At 34.3% G+C, this 27,943-nt stretch overlaps 3 protein-coding genes and 1 pseudogene across 16 annotated transcripts; 1 reads left to right on the top strand and 3 right to left on the bottom strand.

Annotated features, from left to right (window-relative positions):
* Nucleotides 1-131: 131 nt before the first annotated feature.
* LOC149515047 (putative F-box protein At5g04010) lies at nt 132-954 on the bottom strand (annotated as a pseudogene).
* LOC111295479 (RNA-binding (RRM/RBD/RNP motifs) family protein) lies at nt 132-4,543 on the bottom strand. 2 transcript variants are annotated; one of them, XM_022888977.2, is made up of 8 exons: nt 3,982-4,542; nt 3,597-3,837; nt 3,418-3,515; nt 3,270-3,335; nt 2,488-2,577; nt 1,959-2,027; nt 1,776-1,882; nt 132-1,428 (listed from the first exon to the last, which is right to left on the bottom strand). In XM_022888977.2, the coding sequence occupies exons 1-8, from the start codon at nt 4,415-4,417 to the stop codon at nt 1,342-1,344; spliced, it is 1,194 nt and encodes a 397-aa protein (XP_022744712.2). In that variant the 5' UTR covers nt 4,418-4,542; the 3' UTR covers nt 132-1,341. The 2 variants fall into 2 exon arrangements, with proteins under 2 accessions (XP_022744712.2, XP_022744713.2); XM_022888978.2 differs by having other exon boundaries at nt 1,340-1,478; nt 3,982-4,543.
* Nucleotides 4,544-5,248: 705 nt separating this feature from the next.
* Nucleotides 5,249-11,929, bottom strand: NFU4 (NFU domain protein 4). 7 transcript variants are annotated; one of them, XR_016327527.1, is made up of 8 exons: nt 11,718-11,929; nt 10,608-10,832; nt 10,359-10,520; nt 8,278-8,453; nt 7,513-7,616; nt 7,288-7,399; nt 5,794-5,902; nt 5,249-5,604 (listed from the first exon to the last, which is right to left on the bottom strand). XR_016327527.1 is itself a non-coding variant. In XM_089743544.1 (7 exons), exons 2-7 carry the CDS (start codon nt 10,819-10,821, stop codon nt 5,560-5,562), a joined length of 813 nt encoding a protein of 270 aa, XP_089599670.1. In that variant the 5' UTR covers nt 10,822-10,832; nt 11,718-11,929; the 3' UTR covers nt 5,249-5,559. The 7 variants fall into 7 exon arrangements, 6 of the variants coding, with proteins under 6 accessions (XP_089599670.1, XP_022743135.2, XP_022743139.2 ...); XM_089743544.1 differs by lacking the exon at nt 5,794-5,902; XM_022887400.2 differs by lacking the exon at nt 5,794-5,902 and having other exon boundaries at nt 5,249-5,591.
* A 4,837-nt stretch (nt 11,930-16,766) lies between these two features.
* Nucleotides 16,767-27,662, top strand: LOC111293576 (uncharacterized). 7 transcript variants are annotated; one of them, XM_089743542.1, is made up of 7 exons: nt 16,767-17,251; nt 19,924-20,632; nt 21,809-22,178; nt 22,939-23,300; nt 23,427-23,520; nt 25,464-25,514; nt 25,717-26,114. In XM_089743542.1, the coding sequence occupies exons 1-4, from the start codon at nt 16,999-17,001 to the stop codon at nt 22,987-22,989; spliced, it is 1,383 nt and encodes a 460-aa protein (XP_089599668.1). In that variant the 5' UTR covers nt 16,767-16,998; the 3' UTR covers nt 22,990-23,300; nt 23,427-23,520; nt 25,464-25,514; nt 25,717-26,114. The 7 variants fall into 7 exon arrangements, with proteins under 7 accessions (XP_089599668.1, XP_089599667.1, XP_089599666.1 ...); XM_089743541.1 differs by having other exon boundaries at nt 25,670-26,114; XM_089743540.1 differs by lacking the exons at nt 25,464-25,514; nt 25,717-26,114 and adding an exon at nt 27,107-27,662.
* The last annotated feature ends 281 nt before the right edge of the window (nt 27,663-27,943 follow it).

Genomic DNA, 27,943 nt, shown 5'->3' with positions numbered 1-27,943 from the left:
AATGAACCCAGATTTCTTTTTTCTTTTTCAAAATTTACTTGGTCTTCATCTTGAATTTTAGACTTTGATCAAATTTGATAATAGTTGAAGATGAAAACAAACAAGAAAAAACTTATTCGACATTTTTCAGATTAATGAAAATTTTTTGCTTGTTGATTTAGCATTCATGTTACTCAATGTGGAACAAAAACATGGAATTAATTTACATTAAAGCAGAAGAAACTGCTGCAAATATCTATGCCCATCATCAATACTCGCATATCTCCAATCTATGCACCTCAAAATTCCTACACTCACTTTTTTCCACTTCCAAATCCGCAGAAAATTCCAACTTCAAATCCGCAACCATCCCACTTCCCACATCGGTGGAGCAACACCCTGGAGAAAGGAAGCTCCTCCAAGAACCATCCTTCCACTGCCGCCGTGGAACTTAACTTTCCTTCGCAGTCCATCGTGAACACTGCTTCCCATCCTTTTAACACCACGTTCCACGTTATCTTTATCTTTTCTAAAGCTTTAATTCCCGGAGAACAGTCATGGCAATTTACATCAATATCGAACTTAAAACACTTCATTTCCCTGGATGTTATTGATTCTGCTTGCTGGCTCTGCTATGGTGAGAACAGGGGCTCTCCGGGTGGATAGTTCAATGGCAAAGACGAGGTTGTCCAAGGAAAGGCGTGGCTTTGATGGGGGTTTAAAGCGGCGTTTGGAAGCGGCGAGGCCAGTAGCATAGAGGCGGTGATATGGGACTGAAGGATAGGATATTTTGAGGTTGGACAAAGAAAGGTAGCGGGAAGAATAAAGCGGTTGCCAGATGTGGTCTAAAGACATGGCTAGAGACCATGGCTTGGAAACACACGAAGCCGTGGCTAAGGCTTTAGGATCAAGGTAGTGAGCAACCAAGACAAGGGCTTCCCATGGAGGTGGACTCTTCGGCTTTCTCACACACATTAGCTTTGGTTGTTTTCTACTACTTTCCTCCAGACTTTGCCGAGGTTTGTGATTTTATAGGGGTTTGGTTGGGAATTTGTGTGGAGGGGACGTGTCATCAGATGGAATGGGCTCTGTTTCTAAGGTCAATTTTCTACTGTGTAAATAGGCTCTGTTTTCTTAAGTGATCTTCAGTGACCAAGCTGGCACTTAAGAAGGCATTTTCCTAAATGAAGTAAAATATATTGATGTAAGAATTTCAACAGCTATTGATCATTTCTAGTAATTTTAATGTACAAAATTTCGGTAGTCTATCTGCAAAATTCTTCTGGTACAAGGGCATTTCTTCCCCTCACAATCTCCTACTTCTACTTCATCCCACACTCCACTCTTTCCTTCTCTTCCTCGTCAGAATGCCGGTCTGGAACCGCCTCTGCTCAAGTTCTGCGGTTTGCTTTTGGCAACATCAACAACTATCATCCAACCGTTTATGATCTAGAAAAGCAAACCCGAAAAAAAAAAATTCAGCCTCTCTCTTGCTTTTCCTGTATTTACAGTCATAAACCAGAACTGTAGATGTAGAACAACAAAAATAACAAACTATAAAAGGCCAAAAAAGTTAATTATGTTAGATCTATTTTGAATCTTTTTGCATCACTACCTTTTCATGTACTTTCTTAACAATCATATCATTTTTTATTACTTGCATCCACGTCTTTCGTAATCTACCTCTAAAGGTTTTGGTCTCTCTTAAATCTAAAACTCATTTCTCCTAACTAGTGTACAGTGCTGTAGATGTAGAAAGTGCAAAAAATAGAAAAGGCTCCTCAGAATTTTTTTACCTTGCCATTCATCTCCTTAAGTGCAGCAGTTGCAGCCTCCTCTGTGGTGTATTCCACAAATGCATAACCTTTAGATCTTTTAGAGATCTTGTCCATTATAATTTTAACTGTTGAGAATAGCAGCATTAGCAAGTCAACCTACATTTTTGCATGAAACTTGATTCATGAAACATGCAAAGATACCTTCAACAAGCTCACCAAAACCTTCAAAATGTGCACGTAATGTTTTCTCAGATGTGTAAAATGACAGGCCTGTTTGATAAGTTCAGATCACAAAGGACTTCAATTAGCAAATAAGAAAGGAAGGTACAAAATGAATCCACACTGCTACAAGTTTTGGATCCCATGAAAGAATATACAAAAGTAGGACAGGTTATGAGGCAAGAAAGAGAAACACAGTTTCATTGACAGATGGTGCACCAATTAACTGTTTCTTTTTATTTTGCAGAAAATTAGCCATAAAGTAACTGACGATAATCACACATAATGACTAGACTATGTTTGTTTCACAACTTCGTTATTAGAAAATTTTCTGTTTCTCCTTGTTTTGGTATATATGAGTTGAAAACAAACAGTGGTTGACCACAAAATTAATTTTCCATAATATGATCCAACAAATCATATTCGCAAGGAAAAGAACTAACATGAAAAGAAACAAAGACCATGTTAAATAAATCAAAAAGAATAAAATCAGATTTGGAGCAGCAAATACCTGTTATGAAAAGTTTCTTTGTTTTTATGGTGGTCATTTCAATAGTTTCTGAAGACTCTGGCAGATTTGTAGAATTCTGAAAATTATTACCTGGAAATTGTAAATTGTTAGTCTATATTGGAAGGAAAAAGGGATAAAAAGAAAATTTAATCCTTTGAAATCCATAGATGATTGATCAAAATAAAAATTAAAAAAAAGAAGGCATTGAATTGAATAACCAGTAATTGTAACATCTACATACCAGCAAACCAAAAAAAAAAAAAAAGAGCTCTCTCTAATAGCATAAATCCCTAAGGAAACGAAAGCCAATAGGGAAAAGTAATACAAATAAAATGTTAATAATAAGGATTATCTTACTTGCAGGAAAACATGATATCAAACGATATCATCATCTGATATAAGAATTTGGGCAGTAACCTCAAAGTAAAAGATAGTTTATCCAACTACTTACCCACACATATTTTATCTACAACATACTAATCCTTAAATTGAAAAAATTTCCTGATTGTAACCTTTAAACTCATAAATCCTCCCCAAATTCCTGCCAAGCCAGACAGATAGAGAAATATTTTTCTAGCACTTCAACTAATTATCAACCAGAACTAATTGATTGAAATTTTTGAAAACCATCTATATACCAAAACTCCTAGTTCTTATATTAAAACCTTTCCATAAAGCCCACAGCTGGTGTAGGATAGTCAATGAATAGGTCGGTATCAGAAGTTCAGAACAACAGGAATAGTTTTCAAATAAGAGAAAATTAAGTAAAACAAGAGAGAAACCTCCATAGTCTTTGTTATCTGACTCAAAATTCCTATCTAGCTCAACAGATCGAACTCCAGGCACACCTGTGACATAAGGAAGCATTCAGTCCAAAACTGCAAAATACTTTTATTTGATAAATACAGTGAAAAAGAGCATATACCAAACCTGCTAGTTCCTGCGCACATTCTTCATCAAGTTCACAACAGAAACCAAAATGGGATTGCCAAGATACATGATATATGCACATTTGGGCATCCTTCTCACTGCAATCGACTCCATAATTAAGAAACTGTATGATACAAAGGAAGAGAATTTCTTTCATGCTTAATAAAAAAAATACTTACTTTCCCAAAACCTTGGTCAGTATTTGAGTATAATAATCAACCATTTGTGCCTTTGTAACAACCCCAACCCCTGGCTTATCCATTCGAACAAGCCAGTGTTTGGTGTTGCCAGAAGGAAATAACTGCAGACTTCCTACTCCTGAATCGAATTCGTTAGTAAGCTGAATGCTTGAAGCAGTGTAATCTTTTTTCTCAGAGTTGTAATCTGGGTCTGGCTTAACCGATAAAACCTCAGGTAAACCTACAAATATAGAGATGCCAAATAATTGAAAAAGAATAGCAATAACTCTTTTAACAGAAATTTCAAGCACCCATTTCAGAATAAGAAGCAATAAAGCAGGCACATCCAATCCAAAAATGAAAACAGAAAGAACAAAACACTGACAAGCAAGTTCACGGGAAGTTTGTTCATCAACATGGCAGCAAAAACCAAATTGGGTATCACAAGAAGCATCATATATACACATCTGAGCATCTTTTTCAGTGCCCAAAACTCTTTCCAGAGTTTTGACATAGTAATCAATGATTTGGGGTTTGGAATGGACCCCTTCTGGAGGCTTCGTCATTACCACCATCCAATGGTTGTTGGCACTTGTTGAATCGAAGGAAGCTGAAGTTGTAGTTTCAGTTTCAGTTTTAGATGAACAAATGCAAGAACTGGAAGAAGAGGATAAGGAAAGGTTCAAGTGGTTCTTGGTTTTGTTGTTGTGCACCCAAATGGGAAATCTGCTGTTAGCGTTTAGGGAGGCAATTAGGCGCAATGATTTGTGAGAGTTGAGTCCAAAAGAAATGGTGGATAGTGAGGGGCAAAGAGTTTCCATAGCCGCTTCTCTTTGCCTTGCTAAATGCTTTCTGCTTATCAAATTTGTGATAGTCTGCTTTGGCCGGGCTCCGGCTAAGGAATAGATATTTGAGTTCGCTGTTCCCACGGCTCCAGAAAAAAAATTCTTGTATTTTTAGATATTTAATTTGTAAAAAATGGATTAATCAATGAAAAATAATTTATTGATTAATAAAAAATAAAATTATATTTTTTAAAATTACTTTACGATTTAAAAAAAAGAAAGATATTTTTAAAAAATTGTTTATTAATATTTTTTATCATAATTTTATTTATTAATATTATTATGTTAATAAATAATATAAAAATAATAAATATTTTTATTTTAAATATTTTTTATATTAATATAATATTTTAATATTAAATATAGTTATTTTTTAATATTAATAATTTTAATATACTTTAATAATAAATAATTTTAAATATTTTAATAATTATATTAATATTATTTATAAAAAATATTTTAAAAACAATCAAATAATAAAAAATATTTTTTATTAATTCATCCGAATAACAAAAAATTTCTTTCAAGACGTAAATTGACTTTTTTTTCCTTGTCATATAAATTGCAGGTATTTTCATAAAAAATTATCTTTTTGATATGACATTTTTAATTTTTCTTTCTCCTTTTTATCAATTTTCTTTTGGTCTTTCTATTTCATTTTCTTTTCATCCATTCTCATTGAGTAAAAATCCAAAATTTTTCATATCAAATTCTAAAACAAATGTGAAAAAGAAAAGAGAAGGAATTGTGGAGAGAGACGACTACCAACTTGATTCTAGAGAAAGAGAAATTGTAGAGAGAAGAAGGTTGAAAATGAAAATATATATATAGGTGAGTAAAATACTAGAACTTGCGGTTTTTTATGAAGAAAAAGATCCAAAAAAAAAAAAAAAAAAGAAGGCAGGCCATGTTAATAAAGTCAATGTCCACACAGCAGGTAAATAGATTGGAAATCCAAAATTTCAGGAGGTAAACAGACCATCATCAGATAAAATAGTTAACCCGCGGTAGCTCTTGTACAGGACGGCTGCCATTAGTCGTTATTTATGTGATTACCCCAGGGAGACGGTTAAACTTTCAGCTACTCCATTTGACCAGCTAATGTAGCATCCTCATCTTCAGCATCTAATTCTTGCTCCACACCTTTGACCTGCATCAGAATACTCCACAAGATAATCAAACAAAAAGGAAGCTTAGTGCTAGTGTTACGGATTTAAGAAAGAGTTTTAAATTCCACATCGAACATAATAGGAGGATCACTGGGGTATAAAATGATTCACACCACCTCTTCCTTGTGAGACGCCTTTTGTAGGATAAAATCGTGAAGCTAGGGGGGCCAGAGCGGACAATACCTCACAAGGATGTGAACCGTGGCAGTCAAGCTGATCCGAGATGCCGGAAGGGTGAATGTCCGGGTCCCGGAGCAGCACGGGTTTAGAGTTTAAATTTCGATCCGTGACACTAGGTCCCACCAAGAATTCCCACACAAATAACAAGCAAGCAACGTGTAACAATTGCCAAAACGATTGCCAAAATCAAAAGAATAAGCTAGTAAAGCAATAACATATACTAAGCCCAAGAACAGTGTATGTTTTGATATTCAAGAATGGAATGAGAGAAATAGTCAATTGTCAGGTACTATTATTTAGGTCAAAACTGAGGACATCCATGTTCTTGTTAGCAGCTTCTGACAATTGGATCCCTCACTCGAAACAAATTTTCACTAACTAAAAGATATATTGTTTTGTTTTGATGGCTCTTCTGCATCATCCAGAACAAATCATGTCTGTCTTATGTTATTAGGTATTACAATATCAGATACATAACAAAGATTCTACCATGATATGCATACACATCACCTGCACCATTATTATTCAAATCCTGATCATAATCATGTAGTCATTGAAAAAAAACAGTAGACCCACTATTCAAGAAAACTATGACTGCATCACAATAGGTAATCGGTAATCCACCTACGGCATATAAATGTAGTTATAAATATGCATCACAAAATAACGCTGATGCCAACCTATTCTCTTTTAATACAATTCAGCTCCTATGTTCTATTCATCAGCCTCCTTCCTTAGACAAAAAATTTCCTTATAAAACAACCGGAAATTTCTGCCTCATTTTGAGAACTAAAAAGTAAGAGCATACCATCTTCCAGTCTTTACAACAAAAGAAATCAACTTAACAAGTCCCTAGAGCTAATTCACTGATAGGAATAAAACCCTACATCAGCACATGCATTAAGAGACAGACCAGACTAATCACTCCTTCACATACCAAGGGTAAGATGATATGACCATTATAACTGGCCAAAGATGTAGATGAACAACTGTGCTTCCTATATAGCTTTAACAAACTATGATGGTTTCACACTAGATTATAAATGCTTCTTATCCTACATCGTGTTTTAAACAAAAAGATTGGATTGAGAATGGATGTCTATTCCTTGACCATATCATCCACTGAAGGGGGATGGGATGATATAGTTTTAGAACAGATCGGAATACTAGGTGGATGGTATAATTTGACTTTCCCTTACTTTACAATCTTCACTCCCTTGTGCTTTTTTCTTAAAAGATTTATTAGATATATGATGATATTGCCCATATGGCAAACAAGGGTAATTTGACCGATAAAACTTATCATCCAATAATATTTTTAATCATAAAACATGCCATACCATAAAATTTATACTTTTCCACTCCTTAATCCTGTGTGCACAAAAATCGAAACCAATCGTTTTCCTTTTCAAATATCACTTACTTATCCTATTCTCTCCAGCCATCTTCATACCAAATATGTTATGAATAAAGTATAAGGACAATCATTATTGTTACCTCAGGTACATAATGCATCAGCATATTCTCAATGCCAGATTTCAAAGTGACAGATGAGCTTGGGCAGCCACTGCATGCTCCTTGCATTTTCAATTTCACCATTCCTGTGTCCCTACAAAAGCAAATAGGAAATGTTCAATCAATGCTAATTCAAAAGCAAATAAATGAAGTAGGCATAAGAATTCGAAAAAAATTTAAACCGAATAAGGATAAAAGGAAGCTTACGGGTCATATCCCCGATATTCAATATCCCCACCATCATCTTGCACTGCTGGTCGAATTCGAGTCTCCAGCAGCTCTTTGATCATTGCAACTGTTTCAGAGTCATCCTGCATCATGCAGTGGCATTTACATGATTTATGCACATTTCTTTGCAACTATTAGGTAGTGGTTCTGATTAATAAAGATACTGAGAAAGAAAGGAATGAAATGTTCACAGTGATATTCTCCGCAAGTACAAGATAAGCTCATCTATTTTATTTTCCAGGTATACAATGTTCAATAACTAATGTTGCTAGTCTATCCAAATTATACTTTTTCCTTCCACATTTGTATCATTTTCACTTCCTTTAGTCTCTTTAAATATAATTCTCCAGCTTATTCTAAGATCATAAGATTCATATGAGAATAAAACACCAAACCTCTAACATAGGAGGGGAGAGAAGAATGTTTTAGCAACACTTGCAGAAGAATTAGTTATCATGCCTAAATATTGCAATTGGCAACTTCTTTTTATTGGGTATGACATAAATTTTAGACACAAGACAGGTTCAAGATGAAAAGGCAAATGCCTACTTCATCCAACCTGAGCCTTCTTCAAAGCCTTTGAAACCATGCTACTACAGATACAGCATGATAAAACTCAAGAAACAACCAACCTAAAAAATCTCAGATACAGAAAGCAAAAAGTTATGCTAGATAACACTCACCAGCCTACAAATAGATGTTAACTATTCCAAAAATTGGAAAAACTGAAGTTAGAAAAGGTACCTCATGAATTGCAGTGTCCATGGCTGCTGCACTTTTTGAGTCTAGAAACAATGGCTGTCCAGAGGAATAAAAATCCATAATTGCAGCAAAAATTTCTGGCTTGAGGAGATCCCAAGAAGCATCATCAGACTTTGTTACAGTGATAAAATCTGATCCATAGAAAACTCGAGTAATGCCTGCATTGCAAGGAAACAAGATTCACTTCACACATCCATTAACCAATCAAACAAATATTTACTAAAACTAATTTACAATAAGATTGAATTTTTAATCTAAGTAATTGCAAATAAGACTTTGATAGAGTTTGAAACATGAATAATAGAAAATAGCAGCATTTTCGTCTAACTTTTATTTTCCAATTCATTTAAAGTATTGCCTTAATCCATTAATTACTCAAAAGAAGTAGTTCAGAAATTTGAGCGTGATGGAAGATAACAAAAAAGAATCCATATTGCTCCATGTAAGACATTTGCTCTTCCCTTCAAAATGGTACTCCTTCAAAACTTTTTATAATCAATAGGTAACAAGAAAGAATCATATGTGCTATTTAAAACAGCTTTCAAAAAGGACTATCATCTTCTTCACAACTCTTCTGATCAATATGCTCTGTAATAAATCAAATCTATGTGATACCTACATTACTGTTCCCAAAAGCCCTTCTTTCCTAGAAATAGGCAAATCCCACTATATTATGCTTAGTAACTCTTTCTTTTTTATTTTGCATAGTTTCTTGTGGATAGGAGGTAATCAGCAAAGATCCCTGCATAATACCAAGAGAAATGCAAACAGTACTTCTATTACTTTCCTTAAGAAATTGGTGCCAATACCCATTTCTAAGTCCATTAATGCAACTAAACTGAGAAGAAATAGCCAAGTCATTTCTTTTTCAAATGCTGTCTTTAACTTTGATTGGAAAATTAACCCATTCACAATATGTATGTTCTCGCCCTTCATTCCCCTCTGATCTTAAAATATTCATTTATATTTTGACTTGAAACTTGAAGTGAAACATTATGGCAGGACCTTCAAAAGAGCAGAAATATCAACTGCAAGGCAAATGAAACAGATGTGAACTATTCTACACTAGAACCATCAGATTTTCCCGCTTATACACCCTGTGGAAAATTTTTTAGGTTCACTTCCGTTACCAGAAGGGCTAAGGTGTCAAAAAACAACTAGATTTTAGTGAAATCCCAAAATTACCCTCACCTTTATTTTTGACACCTTACCATTTCCAAATAATGGAAGTGAACCCCAAGAACAAAAGTGAAAAAAAAAATTTCCAGAGGAGGTGAAAGTGGAAAAGCCGCAAACCACATGGGTGTATATGAGGTTACCCTTTAATTAATGACTTCAACAGTAACTTCTTTTTTCCTTCCATATCACTTTTACCCTTAAACTTCATCTTGGTAAAAACACTTGAATTTAGTGTAGACTATAAAGGTGTAAGCTACTCAAGCCCACTCACAAGCTACTTGAATTCTACTTCATAAACACTCAAATTCAAGTTGATAACTGTCAAGTCAAACTCAATATCACGTAGCTCGATATTTTAGAGAGCTTAGTTAGAACATTTTAATCTAGTTCCAAAAGCAGCTCGCAATCCTAAATCCTAATCAAACTTTTCTATTTAATTTTTTAATAAGAAAACATAAATAAAAATAGTTGAGCTCAAAAGCTCATGCTTTGTAGTCAATCTAGATTTTATTTTGAAGATAATCAAGCTTAATCAAGTGGATCTCAAGTTGCTTAATTACCATACCAAGTAGGGCTTCATTGTAAGGTATAAAGCCTGAGTGAGAAGAAGCCAGGTCACTTCTGCAATACTACTTTTTAGGTACACGTGAAACTGAGCCACACAATGGGAGGCAGCACTCTCCCATCTCATTAATCCCACTACATACATCCCAGAATTTGAACTTGAGACCTCCAAATGGTGATTTCAAGCTCTAACCTCTAAGGTATCCCCTTGGGGATGCCTCCGCAATATTACAGGCTTACTTTTACCTCCACTCAGACAAAATGACATAAAATAGCAGAAAAGTAGATTATTTGCTTTAGTCTACTATCATCACTCTTACCGTCAGTTCCATACAAGGCCTTGGCCAATGGCGAATTCATGGCAGAACGAGCATTTGGGAAATCAGCACTCCCAACTTCCATAACCGTTTTCCCTGGATAAAACATCAAAGATGAAGGATTGGGTGTTGACTGAGTTTGGATAAACATGCTCCTCCTTTGCCCTGCAACCGTAAAGAAAACCATCAAACTAATACAACCCCAAAGGCCAAAAGGCAAAAAAAAGAGAAACAAAAAGAAAACAGACCAACCTCTAAAATGGGTCCATTTGAGAGGAAGCAAGGAAGATGTTAACGACTCAAACTTGGAGGAAAGGACATGGCTTGGGTTTCCAACCACCAACAAGGATGGCGTTATAGAAGAAGAGAATATGAGACGGCGAGAGATTAACTGGGAAGGGAAGAGAGATTGGCATGTTTGCCGATGAAGCATAGCTCGCCTGATCAATCTTCCAACACCTTTCATCGCCACTTCTCCTTTGGTCAAAGAAAAAAACCGAATTGCCTTGAGCTATCAAGTTACAAATAGGGATGTAATCAATCAAGTTCGAGCCGATACAATGGAATGCTCAAGCTCAAGCTTGACTTCAAATTCAAGACTCAAAACTCGACTCGAGCTTGATCAAGCTCCATTTTTTTAGCTCAAGCTCGACTCGAGATAAAAATGAGCTACTCGAACTTGCTCGATGACTATGTACAAAACAAGCTCAATTTTCAACTTGATTTTAAGCTCGACTATTTATACTCGAACTCAGAATTAAAATTTTTTACAAATATATTGTACATAAAAAGTGAGTGTTTTTAGAATTTCTATTGAGAAATGAAATGAACAGTGATTATAAATGAAAAAGAATAAATGGAGAATAAAGAGCACTTTCCCTAGCATTTTCTTTTATTGCTTTTCAATACTAATTTTCATCATGCCTTTGCTATTTTATTTCAGTTTGGAACTCTTGCTCAAAAACCCATTGCACCCACCAAATAAGGCAGCCCAAATTTGAGATTTTTTTGCTTAGTTAGACTTTTATTAATATGAAATAGACATTTACAACTGAAGAAAATCGTAGCTAATGGCGTCCACCAAACATTTAACCAACATACGGAATAAGAACATGATACAAACTAAAGTTAAAATAGACAAAGCATAGAAATTCAATCACATTACATTTGGGAAACAGATAGAATATAGACCCTGAAGACAATCAAAGAAAAACATGGATCCATTGGATCACAAATTCCTCATACCACCAAATCATAAAGTTCCCAAATTTCACTGTCAAAGTGACCCATTCAGAAACATAAGAAGCATCCAAAATACTAAAAAGTTACCAGAAATGATCGACGAGTGAGAGAGGGACTAACCCAGAAATGATCGGGAGAGAATGAAAGGAAAGGGAGCGCTGTTGGCCTGGGATTGGGGGAGTGAGAAAGGCTAAGCCGGCGTCGGAAGAATGGTTAGCTGGCTACTACACCGGCGTCGGAAAGGATTGGGAGAGAATGAGAAGAAGGGACGCCGCAGACAGGCCTTTTGGTGGGGTGGGGGAGCCGTGGAGGAAGTGGGTAAGAATAAAATGAAAAAGATTAGGCTTTTTTAGGTCAATTATATTAAGGGTAAGATAGTGAATTATTAATTAAAATAATAAAAATATATTAAATTATAAAATTTTGATTAGAATTACAAATTATTTGAAATAAATATTAAAATATTTAACTTTAATTTAAATGATAAGTTGAGTTGTTTTGAATATCAGTCTAGTTCGATAATAATTTAATTAAATTTAAATTTTATTTGAATTGAATTTAAATAATTAATTAATATTAATATATTATTTATATCTATAATTATAAATAATAAATATTTAATAGACTCTGATTTTTTTTAATTATTAATTAAGTGTTTGAACTCGATTAATTAAATACCTAAATAATTATAATTACTAAATTTATTAAATATTAACTCTTTAATAAGCTCAATGCAATTATATCTTACAAATTTTTTATTTTAAAATTATATAAATTATTATCTAAACTCATTGGTAATTATTAATTAATTAAATTAAAATCATCAAAATGTCAATCATTTACTATAAAATATGTGTCAACCAATGGATCCTTTAAAGTTTTTTTAACGGCAAATATGAATTGATTAATTTTAAATTAAAAATTTATAATTTGTGATCAAATAGTTTATATGGTTCAGCCAACAACTAAATTATAATCTCCATATACTAAATATTAAATTTAAATATTTTAAAATTTGATATTCTCATAATATTCATATGCTTTATGAAAATTTTTTTATTATTTTTATGTTAAAAATATCGTTGATTATATAAATAAATAATAAAAAATTAATGGAGAAAATTTAACCTAAAAAAATATAATAAAAATAAAAACTTAGTTTTGGGTCGAAGTGATTTGTTTTGATCTAATCTTTTAAATCAAAGTGTTTTTATATTTTGAAGTATAATTTTCCAACTTATTATTATTATTATTTTATATTTTAATTAAAATTAAAAATTATTTAATTTTTTAGATGAATGAATCAATTAATAAAAAAAAATCAAATAACAAGGTCAAAATATTCTACCAACAATGATTTTCAAAATAATTTGAGTGCGATATTTGTTCAATCAATTGTTATTTTTTAGTTTAAAACTTTTTTAAAAAATTCTAATATAGAAAACGGACTTTTTAGCTAAAAACAAATATAGAAAACGGACTCTTAGCATACAAAAATTTTCTTATTTATAATTAATGAAAATTATAAATTTTACAGATAATTTTTTATTCATGTTGACGGTGTTTTGGGAGGTGTGAGCTAAGAAGCTCAGAGGATGACGCGGAAGGTGGTTCAAGGAAAGTTTGGACCTGTAACAAGAAAGTATAATCAAGAAGAGCCGGAGTTAATTCTTTGATAAATGCTCCGACAGTCAAGTTAGTCTATTGTCTGAGGTTAAGAATTGAGGAAGGAAAAGGTTAATTGTAAGGAGCATTGAGTAAGCTTAAAGAGGAAAGATTCAAAATTGTGTAATTAGACCTCTATTTTATTTTATATAAATAATGAACGATGATGTAATTTGAGTTGATGAAAATTAATATGAAATTCATGTAAAATTTAAAGAATAATTATATATATGAATGTAAATTACATTTAATGATATCAAATCAATATAAATTACATGTAATAATCTTAAATAAATTACAAATCAATTGTTCTATTATGAAATGATGAGTTGATAGAATATATATATAACAGTTGAGCGAGCTTTTCCTATAGATGAAGAGATAAAGGTGAACTCGTACTGTGACGAGGAGTTTATATATGAATTATCTTTAGTGATGACGTGACAGTAACAATCAGGCTTATGCTAACTTTGTATGAGTTTGTATGAGTAGACATAACAATTGCTCGTATTGACCTTGTCGACTAAGTGAATAGGTATAACAATTATCTTCTAGTCTTAAAAGGTTATAAAGTGATCACTCTCGGACCTTTGTGTAGCCATTTCTTCGAGTTCTTGGCAAGAAGTTCGAGTCGACGGACTTTACCTTGGTGAACCTTGTCGATGATGTGTCCTTATTGGTCAAGGAATTTTGCCTTTGTAAGCCTTGTTTGTGACGAGTACCTATTGGTCAAGGGCTTTTGCTTTAATAAGCCTTATTGATGACCTGTTATGATGAGACATAGGAAACAGTAGGTAAGGACTTAAAATTTTTTTTCAATCTTATATGCTATGGAGCAAGCGTGGTGCTAGTAAACAAAACGCGTCTTCAAGTGCATTCTGAGACACAAGCTCATGTTTCTAAATTACGTGGCTTTGTAGGACACGTAGTGCAATAGCGTGTAAAGGTTATCAGAAAAATTTATTGCTTTTAAATTTTAAATTGTACAAATTAAGTTAAGAAGGGAATAATTGTGTTTTTTGAAAAAGAGTGCAATTAAAGTGTCAGTCTTGGTTGGAGAATTAATTTGAATTATTTCAATGATTGGTTCGAATGGGTTTTTAATTCATATCGTTTCAATTGAAACTTTTGGCTGGATATAAATAGGAGAAAAAGAGGGATTGCTAACTTGTTTTATCAATTTTTCAAGCAAGAGAAGTTTTTGGTGTTTGAGATATTTGTGTGTTGTTGTCTACCGTTGGTTTCAAAAAACATTTGTGGGTAGGTCAATTTTTGAGTTTTTTGAGGTTTTACTTCGTTTAATTTTAAGTTAAGAAAATGGCCCAAAAGAGAATAATTATGATAAAGAATCAAGTGATAATGTGGCGCACTATAATGCCAGTCACTAATGGTGGGGTCGATGTGGGTCTCAAAAAATGGAGAAAATGCCTATGGAAAAGGATAGTGGAGCCCAAGAGGCACAGGGGAATGGTGGTTGGGGTTGTGGCATCGTTGTTTAAGATGTGGGTGCTTTGTGTGGGGATAAGGGAAAGGGAAAGGGAAAAAGAAAGAGGTTGTTATGGAAGAGTCGTAGGAACAGAAAGCCTTGAACCAGGGACGTGACCACTAGATGTGTACCGGTTAGTGGCAATAACAAGCATGGCAAACTAGGCTTCGGACTACGTGGCATTTAATATAAAGAACTCGATGTTCTCCGTTTCCTTGCCCTTTCAAAGGTTTTATTAGGAGTCAAGTGGGATCCAATGAAGGAAAGAGGGGGATTTATCTATACAATTTTCGACACGGGTTCTTCACTCTGCTATATTCCTTTTTCCATCTCGTGTTGGCTACCTCTATTTTGGCCGTATCGCAGCAAGTGCCAAATGCTTAAGGAATCCTGGTGACTTACTTCATTTATTGACGACTCATGAAATGGGTCCCATAATTGAACATGGTGTTGACGTTATACATGTTGAGGAAGATCAATGGGTGGCTTTACTATTTTCAAGCTCAGGGGTGAACAAGTAGGTTGAGTTGTCTTCGAATAACCACCCAACTATAATGAGTTCGTTGTGGCTCGCACAAAAAGTCCTGTTATGCATTTTTCCTTCACAATTAGGTGGTCCTATGCCAGTGTGTTGGGGAAGGGAATTTTGAAACTTGGAGATGATAAGGCAAAATAGGTGAACATATTGAAAGATGAGAAGTTGTCATACTTATCGTTTACCACCCATGAGAACATCAGCGATTATTGCTTTATTATGAGAACCTGAGCCTGGCTACTATCGTGCAGGAGGTGTTGGATCAAGGGAAAGAGCAAGGTGGAGGTAAGCCAAACCAGAAGGAAAGTTAAAAGTGCCAACCCAAAAAAATATTTGTGGGGTAAAAAAGGCAAGCTAATTCTTTTTGTATTGTTTGCTTTATTGGCCAAGTTGCATGTATTAAAATGTATACTGATGTGGTTTCTTGTTGTGGCTGTGTACTTGTGTTGATGTTGTAGTGGAGCAAGCAGCAATGAAATCCAAGAAGCCTTTTGTTTGTTAAGGGAATAATGTGCCAAAGACTAGTGGTGTGCAGCAAGTGACTGAGGGAAGGCCAGTTGTGGTTGTCATTGTTGGCATCAGAATAATATTGGCGCACAAATTTATATGGGGACCTAGGGTGTTGATATGGGACAAAATAATGGAGAAGTGTCATATTTGGGTGAATCAATGAGGGTAGAACTTGGTGTGCCAAATGCTGGAGTCATGGATAAGATTAATTGCATTGTGCTTTTATGTTATTTGATCATAGTGAACTTGTAAGGAGTATTGAATAAACCTGAAGAAAAGGTTACGATGAGGTTATGATTGGAAGAAAGAAAAGGTAAGTTGTAAGGAGTATTGAATAGGCTTGAAGAAAAAAGATTCAAAATTGTGTACATAAAATTTTTTTTTACTTTATGTATGAGATAATAGATAATGATATGATTAGAATTGTTAACAAATGATAAAAAATTTATATAAAATTAGAGAATAAATCATATAAGTTATAATAATTATTTTAAGCAAATTGAATATCAATTGATATATTGTGAGATTATGTATCGATGACATATTATTGGTGATAATTAGTTAAGTTTTTTTCATGGATGAATAGAGAGGAGCAAGCTTGTATTGTGGTAAAGAATTTGAACATCAATCATACTTGGTGGAGATATAATAGTCAAACGTATACTAACTTAACAAAAATAAAGAATGAACAATGTGAATCGGTATAACAATTCATAAATAATAAAATTTTTAAACTCTAATGACAATTTTTATTATAATTAATAAAATTTTTAAAATTTCATCTATATAAATAAAAAAACACGTGGAAGAGACTATTACACAGCTTTGTGCAATGTATCAATCAAAGTCAAACTCGTGATCAAATCTCTCAAACCATATCCCCTCTTTTTCTCTTTCTTTTCCCTCTCTAATAATAAAAAATATTTTCCTTAAAAATGAATATTATAAAGATATAACTATAAATAAAGGTCGTAGTGGAAAATGTACTAACATCATCTCCAACTCTCTCTCGCGCGCACTATCCGTAATGCTAAATCTCCAAACCCTAACCCTAACCCTATTCAATATAATTTCTCATGAAATTTACAGATTGTAGGTTATCTCTCTTCCTTATACATTCTTCTCTCAAGAAACCCTAGCTTCTATTTCCTTCTTGTGATTGATAATAGAGATCTCGAAAGGCAAATTCGGGTACTCTTTCCACCATGGAAGGGTCTGTGGTGGAGGATCTCGGGGCGCCGGAGTCCTGGGAGGTGGCCGATTTGGATGCCACCATGAGCCGCTTGATGCTTTCTTCAAACAAGGAAGCCAAATCTGAATTTCCTGATGCTACTTCTTATTCAGCTTTAGCTTCTGCTTCTTCGGCTTCGGCTGAGAAGGTGGTTGCGGAGGATGTCATTAACCAGGTTGATCAGTTTCTCCGCGAGGCTATCCAAAACCCTCGCGAGCGCCTTTCCAGTAAGTCTCGTTTCTTTTTGCAAATAATTCGCTAGGGCTCGTGGATTTAGGAATTGTAACTTTTTGTTTGGAACAAGAAATTTAGATGATCGGGTTATCGCATACTCCTTCCCCTTGTTTAGGGTTTCTTGTTGGCCTAATTTTTTCTAAGGTCTCGCCCTATTCCGAACCAATGCGCTGCTTCAGGGGCCTTATCCTAGTAGTTGGTGAACTAAGAAACAAAAAAATGAATTAAAAGAACTGTCTTTTTCTTGGAACTAATCATGTTCTTGGTGCGTGCTTGTCTGATATTTAATAATTAATATCCTGAATTGCAACATGCTAATCCAGCTTTGCTTGTTATGTTTTATTACTTTGGATTGCTTAACTTTGTAATGCTGCATGTGATATGCTAACATTGCAAGTGGCATGTCGTAACTTATTATTTTCCAATGACCAGAATTAAGTTCTTCAACATGGTCAGGCTTCGTGAGAGATTTGATAAGATAAGATGAAGAGATTCTTAGAAGAGTCTCAGCATTGTATGTTGCCATAACTAAAGTGACTCTCTTTTAAAAGTTGGGCATTTAAGGAAGCATGTGGGAGTGGTGTTAAAGTATATATGGATGGCACTGGTTGATTGTGGATCATATCGAAAATTGAATGATTGAAAAAGAAAGTTAGGATGCCATGTTAGTTCACTATTATGATGCAAAAAATTCAGTCAGATTAATTTGGAAGGCTTTCTAATGCACTTTGTGGTTTTAAAGGTATTGATCAATTATTAGTTGGTTATAAGAGTGATTGTGGTTTAAAAACTTTCAAATGAATTAAGGGGTCAATTTTAGCTTTTTCAACAAATTTGGTGGAAAGGCAGGGTTTCTTTGAAGAACAAATGACTTTAACACTATTTATATGCTATCTCATTTTCCCAATTTTAAATCTACAGAAAACAAGTATTTATTCTCTGCTCTAAATGTTGTTTCCATAGTTAAACATTTACATTGGATTGTTATTTTTATTGTGTAAAACATGCATCTGGGATTGATATATTTCTAACTTCATGTTATTTACAAATGTATTGGCCACATGAGGTGCCAGACATTTCTGCAGTGAACATATCTGGTCCATGTACCTTTCTATGCAATAAGTTATGTTTGTGGAGTGGTGTTAAGGTCAGCTATTAGACTAAAGTTGTTTGGTCTATTTCGATTTATGCTTCTCTGCTCTTATTAAATTTCCTCAAATTACAGCTTGTACATGTACTTTATTTTGTATGTTCTAATACTTTCACGTTAGTTAAATATTGTTATGAGGTTGATGTTTAATGGACAGTTTCTTTGTAACACATACATTTTGCAACATAATAGTTTTTTCCATGTGCAGTATAATATATAATGTCTGCCATGGGTGCTTGGTGTACTTATCTGTTTGAGAGTATAATTATTTTTGCCATGTAATTTAGGGGAGTCTGCTTCTCCAACAATTAAACTGCTAATCGAATGTATGATGTCTGCTATAAATGCTTAGTCTTTGATTTTGCATCTAGCCTATCAGACCTCTTGGTCCATAAGCTAGCTATAATTTCATTTTCAGTTGTTATGCTTAATTGTTTATGGTTAATATCTGTTTTGCACCATGTTCTTCTCTGTGGAACAACTGGCATGGATCAAATGTGGTGTTAAATAGTTACTTAACAAGTTTCACTGATAAGAAATACCAATAATTTGGGTAAACTGTTCCGTGTCTAGATTCCAGCCCTGGTGAACAGAGAATAGATGCTGTACATAATTTTAATGGGAAAATAAGTTGATAATTTCTTTTAGGATTCCTTTTTAATTTAGCAGAAGAGCCTATTTATCCATTCTCATATACGTTTAGAGTATCACTATCACCAAAGCTATAATGAGTATATTAATGTCCCTTGTATATCACTTTATATGGTGGTAAATTTTTGTAGAACAAAGATTAAAAAAAGAAAGGATTTAATGTAACTATTGTTCAATCATAATTTTCTTGTCATTTATTTTAATTTTCATTAATTAATTGATTTATTTCGAATGTTTGGCTCCAAACGAAATCAACTTGATTATTGAATAATTTTTCTTGAGATTGTTGAAGAGTTTTGTTTACAAAAATTTGCTTGAAACTGCCAAAGGAAACATGTAGCATTTAAGCATTCCAAGAACTTTAGACTAGCTATTTTTTATATTACTGGAGGATAAGGGAGGTTTAAAGTACAATTGACTTCTTTCACTAGGTAATTAAGGTAGCAAAGAAGTCAAAACAACCCCGTAATCTGAGTGAGAGTTGGTTTTTGGTTATTCATCCCTTGATAAGCTCTAAGCTGCTCAAGGAGTCTGCTTTACTATTGCAAATGAAGCTGTTCTGCATTCTGTTTCTCTGTTACGTGCTTCTTCTTGCATTTTAAGAAGTATGCCCTTTTGTTTCTTAATGTTCGGTTACCTGTGAAGTTGATAGTTATCATTTTGCAATTGTTTTGTTTATGAGGAAACAGTAATGTTGTCATTATTGATGTGGTTGTCATTTTTTTTATTTGAAAGCATCATATTCTGGCACTTATTGATTTGGGTACTATTGTATCTTCAAAGAATGAGTGGCCTCCATCTTATATTTGAGCAAGAGTGCTTAACTGTACTCATAAAGTGAAAATTCTTAATCTCTTTTTTCAGTCCTGAGGATGGAGCAAGATGTTGAAAAATTTATCCGTGATCCTATTCGGCAGCAATTGGAGTTCCAGCAGCTGCCTACGTCATATTTAAGGTTGGCTGCACATCGTGTGGCGCAGCATTATTCACTGCAGTCAATGGTTTTATTAGACAATAATACACCTGATGGTTCTGGTTCTAGAATTATTGTCCGTAAGACTTCTGAATGTAGGCTTCCTCTTGTTCGCCTGGCAGACATCCCTGTAAATTTACCATCAGAAGACCCTGGTGTTGTTAAGGTGGCAATTAAACAGAGGCCACAGCAAAGGTCTCAGCTTACCAGCAATTCAAATTCAAATTCTTTGAAGTCAAACAACAGCAAAAGTGTGGAAGAAAGAAAAGAGGAGTATAACCAAGCTAGAGCAAGGATTTTTAACTCTAATAGTTCTACCAGTGGTTCTGGTGGAAAATCAGAGAGTGAACTGAGGTTGCAGGATATTTCCTACCACAGTACCTCAGGAATGCCAAAGATGGAAGAGAAACCTGTTTCAGTGGTTTCTGACATAAATTTTGGTAGGGGTTTGATTGAATCCTCTACAAGTAGTAGTAGGTCAGCTAGAAGTAGGACAGAAAAGGAACCAATTGGTAGGAGTAAACCAAATAATAGGGTGGCCATCTTTCGGGATCGTGAGACTGAACGCAAAGACCCTGATTATGACAGAAATTATGATAGGTATGCCTCTATTTTAATTTTTGTTTCCTGTAGGGTACTAGATTTTCTGATTTTTTTTCTGGAGTCTCATGCTTTGCAAGGTGCATTGAAGTTAATGTTGAAAGTTATATGGTTAATTTGCAACATGAGTCATTATTTTACTATTGTAAAACAAGGCTTGAGAACAATTTTTATCTCTATACTGTTTCAATTAAGAGTGGATGAGTCTATGATTGTTTTCAGGATGATGAAGAGTCTCATCCTTATCATTTATAAATATGAATAACCATTCATATTGTTTTGTTCTGTCTGATCCATGTTGTTGATTTTGATCTGTATGGTTCAAATATCTTTATTTTCTTATTCTTTTCATAAATTCTCTTCATTTGTTTAATTTCAACCCCTTTTATTTCACTATCATCTTTTTCTTTTCTGATACCTTTTTAATATATGAACACATGGTTGTCCTGGTATACTTATATTTTTTGAAAAGGAATGGAAAGAGGAACTTTCCATTTGTAAAAACTTATACATCCATTAATTAGAGAATTGAGAGGTAATTGGTAGAAGAAAAACTTCATATTGGTGTCAAATTGTCTTTAGTAGTTTATTAAATTAAGCCCCTGTTCTGGCCTCCACCATCAAATAACTCAACTTTTCAAAAAAAAAAAGAAAAGGGAAAACAGTAAATCTTTATGAGGTTAACTACCACAATTAAGCTTATCCTGATTTATTGAGAAGAGATATATGCCTGCTACTACAAGGCCTTTTGAAAATATGCAAAATCTTGGGTGGGAAGTGTAAACAAGGGAATAAAACGGTTTCAGTCAATAGGATGGAACCTAATAACAGTCGGCTCCTCAATGTCATCAAATATTCTAATCATTATAATAGAACTATTAGCTAATACTTTTGTACAAGTCTACTAACAATCTAAAGGTCTGCCTTTGATTTTTCATTATCTTACATGATAGAAATATTTTCTTTGATTGCAAATTGAGGAAAGAGAGAAATGTTGATAAAAATCTTAACAATATCAATTATATTTTCAATTCCACATGCTGCTAAGATCATGCTGGATTGACCTATGGCAATTGCATTTGTTTTTTATTTGTTAAGTTATATATGCTACTTAGGTATTGCAAAGCCATTTTTTTCATAAGGCAAAAAGTTTATATAGTGATTGTTTTCCTTCAGGTACATGCAAAGATTTGATCCTGCGTTTGGGTTCAATAGTGGACCATATACAATGCAGCCTATGTACACCCCTGCAATTAACTACAACACTGAATTTCCACAACTTGGATCTACTCATAGGCCTCAGATATCTACCGAACACCAACTTCGACCTCTTCCACAACATTTACCTGGGCCCTGGGCGGTACCATCAACTGCTGCAGGAATTAGTTATGGTCATCCTGAAACAATGATACCATCTTTTAATCCAAATCATGTTGGTGCATGCTCCACACCTGGCATATATTTACATTCTTCTCAGTATCCTTGTCAGCATCCTGGAATGCCTTTCTTCCACCCTCATGACCATGTTCACCAGCCTTTTTCGCAGGTATAGCAACTTCACAACTCTCCTTCCTAATCTTAGTAAAATACACACCTTTTTTGTTCCTTCCTCTGATGCATAGGTTTTAGTCACTTTTTTTAGTAAACACTTAACCATGTTTAGGTTTGGATTCCATCTTCAAACAACATTCCAGTCTTAGCATCATCACTTGCAGCAAGTGACCAACAAAATTTCTCCTGCTAGGTTTTAAGTTCAATCTTGAGCTTAGGATGCAGAATAGATCAGTCTATATAATTTATAATCATGGTTAAGTATGATAGTTAATTGCTTTCTCTCCTAGATGCCCTTTTTCTTCCTGACCACTGAGGGCAAACAGTAAAAATCTATTATAAATAAGATACTTTCCTTTAAAATTTATTCATGATGGGACTGACATTATGTATTGGAAAGAGTATCAGATATTATGGGGTAATCAGTTATAAATGAGATGCTTTACTTTAAAATTTATGCAAATAAACAATCAATCGTGAAAACAGCAAGCACCATCAAAAAAGCTGTGAAATATTAGAAGCATGAAAAATAAAAAATAAAAAATAAAAAAGGAAATGAAAAAATATTGTTTCAGATCAAAAGCAGAATTTACGTGTTGACCTAGTAATTCTTCATGAAGATGGCTTATTTTTTATTTGGGTAGACTGAATCCCTGCATCATTTCTTGGAAGGAAAAAAATTTGTGCCTACAGGTATTTGTTTGTCTCTTGAGTTCCAATTTCTGATTTTGGTCTTTGAATCATTGAATTTATAGTCTCATCAACAGCAGCCTGATGCTAGTTTTGGATTAGCCCGGCCCCGTTGAGGGGCTTGGGCCATGCCTGCACCCTGCCAGCTAGAAGTTGATTTGGAATATGATGGATCAATGCAGTTAAGAGTAATCAAAACTGGCAGTAGTGCAGGCATAGAGAACCGGGGTGAACTGGAATGCTACATCATTTTGATGGATACGTGTTGATACATTCCACCACCCTCGATTTATCTTGGAGCTTCTTGTATCTTTGGAAAATGTTGGAGAAGCTCGTTTGGTTTTGGCATAATCATTGTGGTTGATGATGATGGAAAGTAGATCAGAATTATTGGAGCTAAGAATGTAATCGCTCATCAATGATGAAGGTATGTCTCACATGCATCATGCCTGTTTGGCAAAATAAACATTTTATTTCTGTATTGCATTTATGTTCTTTATTAGATTTTTAGATTATTTTCCATATAAATATGACATTATCTATTATCTTACAGCTAGATGAGGAGCCAAAGGGAACTGGGAAGATGTCTAGAAGTGGGCAAACTGCTTCTGTCCTGTGGGCCTTTGAATGTGCAGCATCTCCCTTTGGTAAAGCTTTCACTGTGAAATAATATGCCTTTACTGTAAAAATTGTTTGCTGAAATAATAATGCAACCAGATTACGTATCATATAAGTATTTGATCCTGCCTATTTTGAACCTTTTGATTACGAGCTAAAGTTTATTAATATTTTAGCTAGGTGTCCAAGTATGTGTGGTCTTGATTTCCACTCCCACATCTGGATGTTCTGAGAGTTGAGTTGTAGGAGCAAACTAGGAAAACGAGTAGTGTTTTCTGCTGGTTACTTTACCCAAGCAATGACTGGCATATATAAACCATTATAGGACAGATAATGCTATAGCTTCACTTTAAGAGCAAACTTAACCTATAGCTAGTGAAATGGGTCGCAATTTCTTTCTGCAGCCTCAACAGATGGTAGAATAAACTGTGCCCATTGAAATTTACCAAGGATCTAGTCGTGTGCGTGCTTTTCTTTGGTTCATCAGGTTAATGACATTCATGTGTTCAACAAGTATTCAGAGCGAAAACTATCAAACTAGATAATGAAAATATTTGAGTACCTGACATTTTCCCTTTATTTCATTAGGTTATACATTTTATATGATTAAATGCCGGTGGTGTTTGTCAATACTTGTGTACCAGACTTTCATGCCAGAAATCTGTCCATAAATGTTCCAATGTTTACATGAAGTTTAGAAACATGGCAACTTGTGGTTAATATACATGTTTGGCTTTGTCTTATGATTGAAAAACATAAGGGAAAATCTTTGCTTTCCATGCAGAAGTAAATAGCGAAAAAATTACAACAATTAGTCTCTATTCAATTATTTTCACTCAAAAGTCTTTATTTGAATTAAATTGATCAAAGGGTCATATTTATCCAAAAGCTTGTAACATTTTAAAGGGGATTTGCACAATGAGGCCATTAAACAGGTCTGGGCAAACAATGAGATTTTTTTAAAGAACGGATTGAGCTTTGGCTTTAATATTCAAGGCTTGAGCTAGCTCCGGTTTGAATTATATGAAATATGTTACATATTAATTTATTGTAGTGTAAATATTAGAAAATTTGTTAAGTTAATCCATGTATTAAATTTAATAAAAAAAAGAAAAATTGCTAAAGATTAAATAAAAAATATCATTTTTTTATTTTTATTTTTAAAAGAGAACTATCTTGGGAGGCTTGGGTACTAATATTTAATCATTTGGAAGGGCTTGAACAGAATTTGAGGTTTAAATTTGTCAAGTCAGATTAAGTCAAGCATGTAAAATGTTAATATCATAGCTTGATTCGAATCTCACACAGTGTACACCTCTAATTTGGATATTGTAAACTTTGTTGGCTTGTCAAATCCACCTTGTGATGGTGGGGGTTGTTGGTGTTGCAGATGATGTACACTCTCTGATGAGGGGAGATTAACCATCATCCCTATTTTCTTCTCTTGATACCGGAAATACAAAGAATTTCTTAAACTCATCCTTCATTTCTAGACCGAACCCATAAAAGTACCTCGATTTGGGAAATAAGATCAAACAATCCTAGCTTGGGGAAAAAAACTCATTATTTATCTTAAGAGCATTTAGCATTTCAAAAAGAAGAAGAAGAAAAAAGGAGCATATGATGCGGAGCTGCCATCACATGAACCTCAACATATGCACATCACAATCTCTATCACAGTCTCTATCGAGCATTGATACCTCTTCTTGTCCCTTAAGCATCTCTCTTTTTCTAAGCTGCCACTTTTATGTGCATTCTTCTAACAACTTCATAAACTTTATTCTTCTTTTCATATCGGAGCCATGAGTCATGACCCCTCTCTCAATCTCTCTTGTATTTTTAAACCGTTAAAGTTATAATATAATCAATATCTACTGGAAAAAGGCAGACAATGGGGCTTTTGCAGATGGTATTTGTTGTTTTTGCGTAACCCATTTAAGTCTTAGAACCCTTGTTTTATTCCCATTTTCAGTCAACCATGTATTCAAACCAATGCCAAATGCTCTTACTTGGAGGATTCAAGGTTTGCTTCTCATCTTCTTTCTAATCTCAACAGCTCATCAGCATTCAATTGTGTTTGTTCTTCATTTCTGGGCTCTTGCTCTCTATCTTCCAGCTTTCTTTATGATTCAGGATTGTAGTTCTCTAATATCTGTCGTTCTATTTATTCATCTAAAGTTAACATCTTCGATTGCATAAACAAATTCGGGGGCAACCAAAAACAGCTCTGAGATGGATAAACTCAACTCACAGCTATATTGGAAGAACTACTGCATAATCAAAGAAAATGAAAGGTTGAGGAGGCAGGCTCAACAGCTCAACCATGAGAACCAGGCTTTGTTGTCTGAGCTGAAGCAAAAGGTCGCAAAAGGACGCTCCAATCCAGAACAAGGCTCCTGTCTTAGCTCCACTTCCAACCCAAACTATAACGAACCACCCAAACCTTTACCATAATCATGTTCTATGACTCCATTTACCATGTATTAGATGATTCGTTAAGAATAAATTTAGTTAGACGTGTTTTACATGTCAAAAACAGTGGGCATATTTCTGGAATCACGCATGTTATAAATAGGGCAAATGCAACAATATATAAATCCTATATGCTGCAAGTTATTGTGCATTGACAGAAGGCTTAATTGTGTAGCTCCACTGCATAAATTCAGTAACATAGTACAATATATCTGTGCATATAAATAGGAAGCTGAGTAATGCCACAATCAACAGTATAAACCGCAACCTCTAAAGCAAGTATGGGACCAATGGTAGATCCACATCCTATATCATTTCTCACCACAAAATTCTTACAAGGAAAGCATAAAATGCAGTTGCAACTGTCTCAAAGAGAATATATATATATATATATATATATATTTATTTATTTATTTATAAAACTAGAAGAATGTGAACATTTGAATGTCTAATGTTTTTGTTTTCTTTATATTCATTTCTCAACTATGTTCCGTTGTTATCCATCACCATATAACTTGTGTCAAGACACAGGATCTGTGCAAATTACTGTAAGATTGGACACAATATTGTTCATGTTTGGACAATTTTAAGCAATTGGGGCATGTAGGACAAGCATATAATACAAGATAAAAACCCAAAACCTCGATATAATCTAATTTATTTTGAGTTCAGTCGAAGCTACCAACAAGAAACGGCAATTTCTTTTGTTACTAGGGATTGACTACAAATAAAACAAATAAATAAGACATGAGCCAATCGGTATGACATTTAAAATGGCGTTTAAAGGTTGCAAGAGAAGTTTACGTGCATAATGTCCTCTCCTCGCACAGTAATTGCTTGTTTTTAAAGCTTGCTCAGCAGTTATGCATAAACTTCAAGAGACTGGTACTCCATCGGGTTACCGGTTTCCTTTCCATCCTAAATGTCATCTGCAGTTTTTTCTGACCGTCTTAAATTTCTGTTTAATAGTTAATCTACTCAACTGTTCCGATATATATATATATATATATATATATATATATATTATATCACAGTAGTGTTGCTGGCTACGTACGCTTACAACTGAAGTGATATGCCTTGTTTGGTGGCTCCTGCTTGTTGCTCTTTCTCTTGCATTTTTCTTCACCAACCCATCATTTGCAGAGCCAAGACCAAACGTAATCAACGCTGAAATCAACACCATCTGCTCCAAAACTCAATCGCCTTCCTTCCGCTTTCGAGTCCTCACCAACGAAACTCTCCATGCAAACAAACCAATCTTCATGGCCTGGTTAAAATCTCAATCCAACTAGCACTCGCCTGCACAAATGTAACCCAAGCGGCGATGTATCCACTCATCAAAGAAGCCAAGAACTACAATGCGAGAGAAAGTTACCTGCTTTGTTCTAAGAACTATGAAGAGGCCGTGGGTGCCATCAAGGATGCGAAGCGGATGCTGAGCAAACGTGACTATCATGGGGTGAGAGTTGAAGCACTTGCGGCCTCGGAGGAGGCTAAGGCTTGTGAACATGACGTGCCAATTCCATCACCATCTTCTTATCCTTCTCCATTGCATTAGAAAAACAAGAATTTTAACCATTATTGCAACATTATCTGGGCTATCACCAATCGTCTAGTCGATTCCAATTTGATTATTAATTGTTTTAGCTGCTTGCTTTACAATAATTAAGATTGGAATGGATGGTTTAATTTTGATGCTTCCCATATAGTTCTGTTAACCCTTTTTTTTTTTTTTTAAATTGTTGCTTTATTTCTCCTTCATCATGTCTGGCTTTGAAATTGTTGTAGAAAGAAAAAATGGTTTTTTGTTTAATTTTAGTATAAAAAACTTTAATAGTTTGGTCTTATTGAAGAGCTTAGCCTGCCTTAAAACAATGCTGTGAGTTTGGTTCTCCTTATCAAGCATTTGAATTCAGCATACAAGTCACGATTTAAATAACGATCGCGTTCACGTTTTCGATTGCGTCGTATTTATCGTGT

The sequence above is a fragment of the Durio zibethinus genome, chromosome 14 (genome assembly GCF_047325235.1).
Source record: "Durio zibethinus cultivar Kanyao isolate XHJ-2024 chromosome 14, ASM4732523v1, whole genome shotgun sequence".
Lineage (NCBI taxonomy): Eukaryota > Viridiplantae > Streptophyta > Magnoliopsida > Malvales > Malvaceae > Durio > Durio zibethinus.
This window is presented reverse-complemented; position numbering and strand designations above follow the sequence as displayed.

Bases quoted from the DNA above. Each gene is read 5' to 3' on its own strand.
- LOC111295479 (XM_022888977.2), bottom strand. From the start codon at position 4,417: ATGGAAACTCTTTGCCCCTCACTATCCACCATTTCTTTTGGACTCAAC. The intron at 3,516-3,596 runs GTAAGTATTTTT...AGTCGATTGCAG, and splicing joins CTGACCAAGGTTTTGGGAAA to TGAGAAGGATGCCCAAATGT. The intron at 1,883-1,958 runs GTATCTTTGCAT...TATTCTCAACAG, and splicing joins TTTTGGTGAGCTTGTTGAAG to TTAAAATTATAATGGACAAG.
- NFU4 (XM_022887400.2), bottom strand. From the start codon at position 10,821: ATGAAAGGTGTTGGAAGATTGATCAGGCGAGCTATGCTTCATCGGCAA. The intron at 10,521-10,607 runs GTTGGTCTGTTT...TTACGGTTGCAG, and splicing joins CAAATGGACCCATTTTAGAG to GGCAAAGGAGGAGCATGTTT. The intron at 7,400-7,512 runs GTAAGCTTCCTT...TTGCTTTTGTAG, and splicing joins GAATATCGGGGATATGACCC to GGACACAGGAATGGTGAAAT.
- LOC111293576 (XM_089743540.1), top strand. From the start codon at position 16,999: ATGGAAGGGTCTGTGGTGGAGGATCTCGGGGCGCCGGAGTCCTGGGAG. The intron at 20,633-21,808 runs GTATGCCTCTAT...GTTTTCCTTCAG, and splicing joins TATGACAGAAATTATGATAG to GTACATGCAAAGATTTGATC. The intron at 22,179-22,938 runs GTATAGCAACTT...TTGAATTTATAG, and splicing joins TTCACCAGCCTTTTTCGCAG to TCTCATCAACAGCAGCCTGA.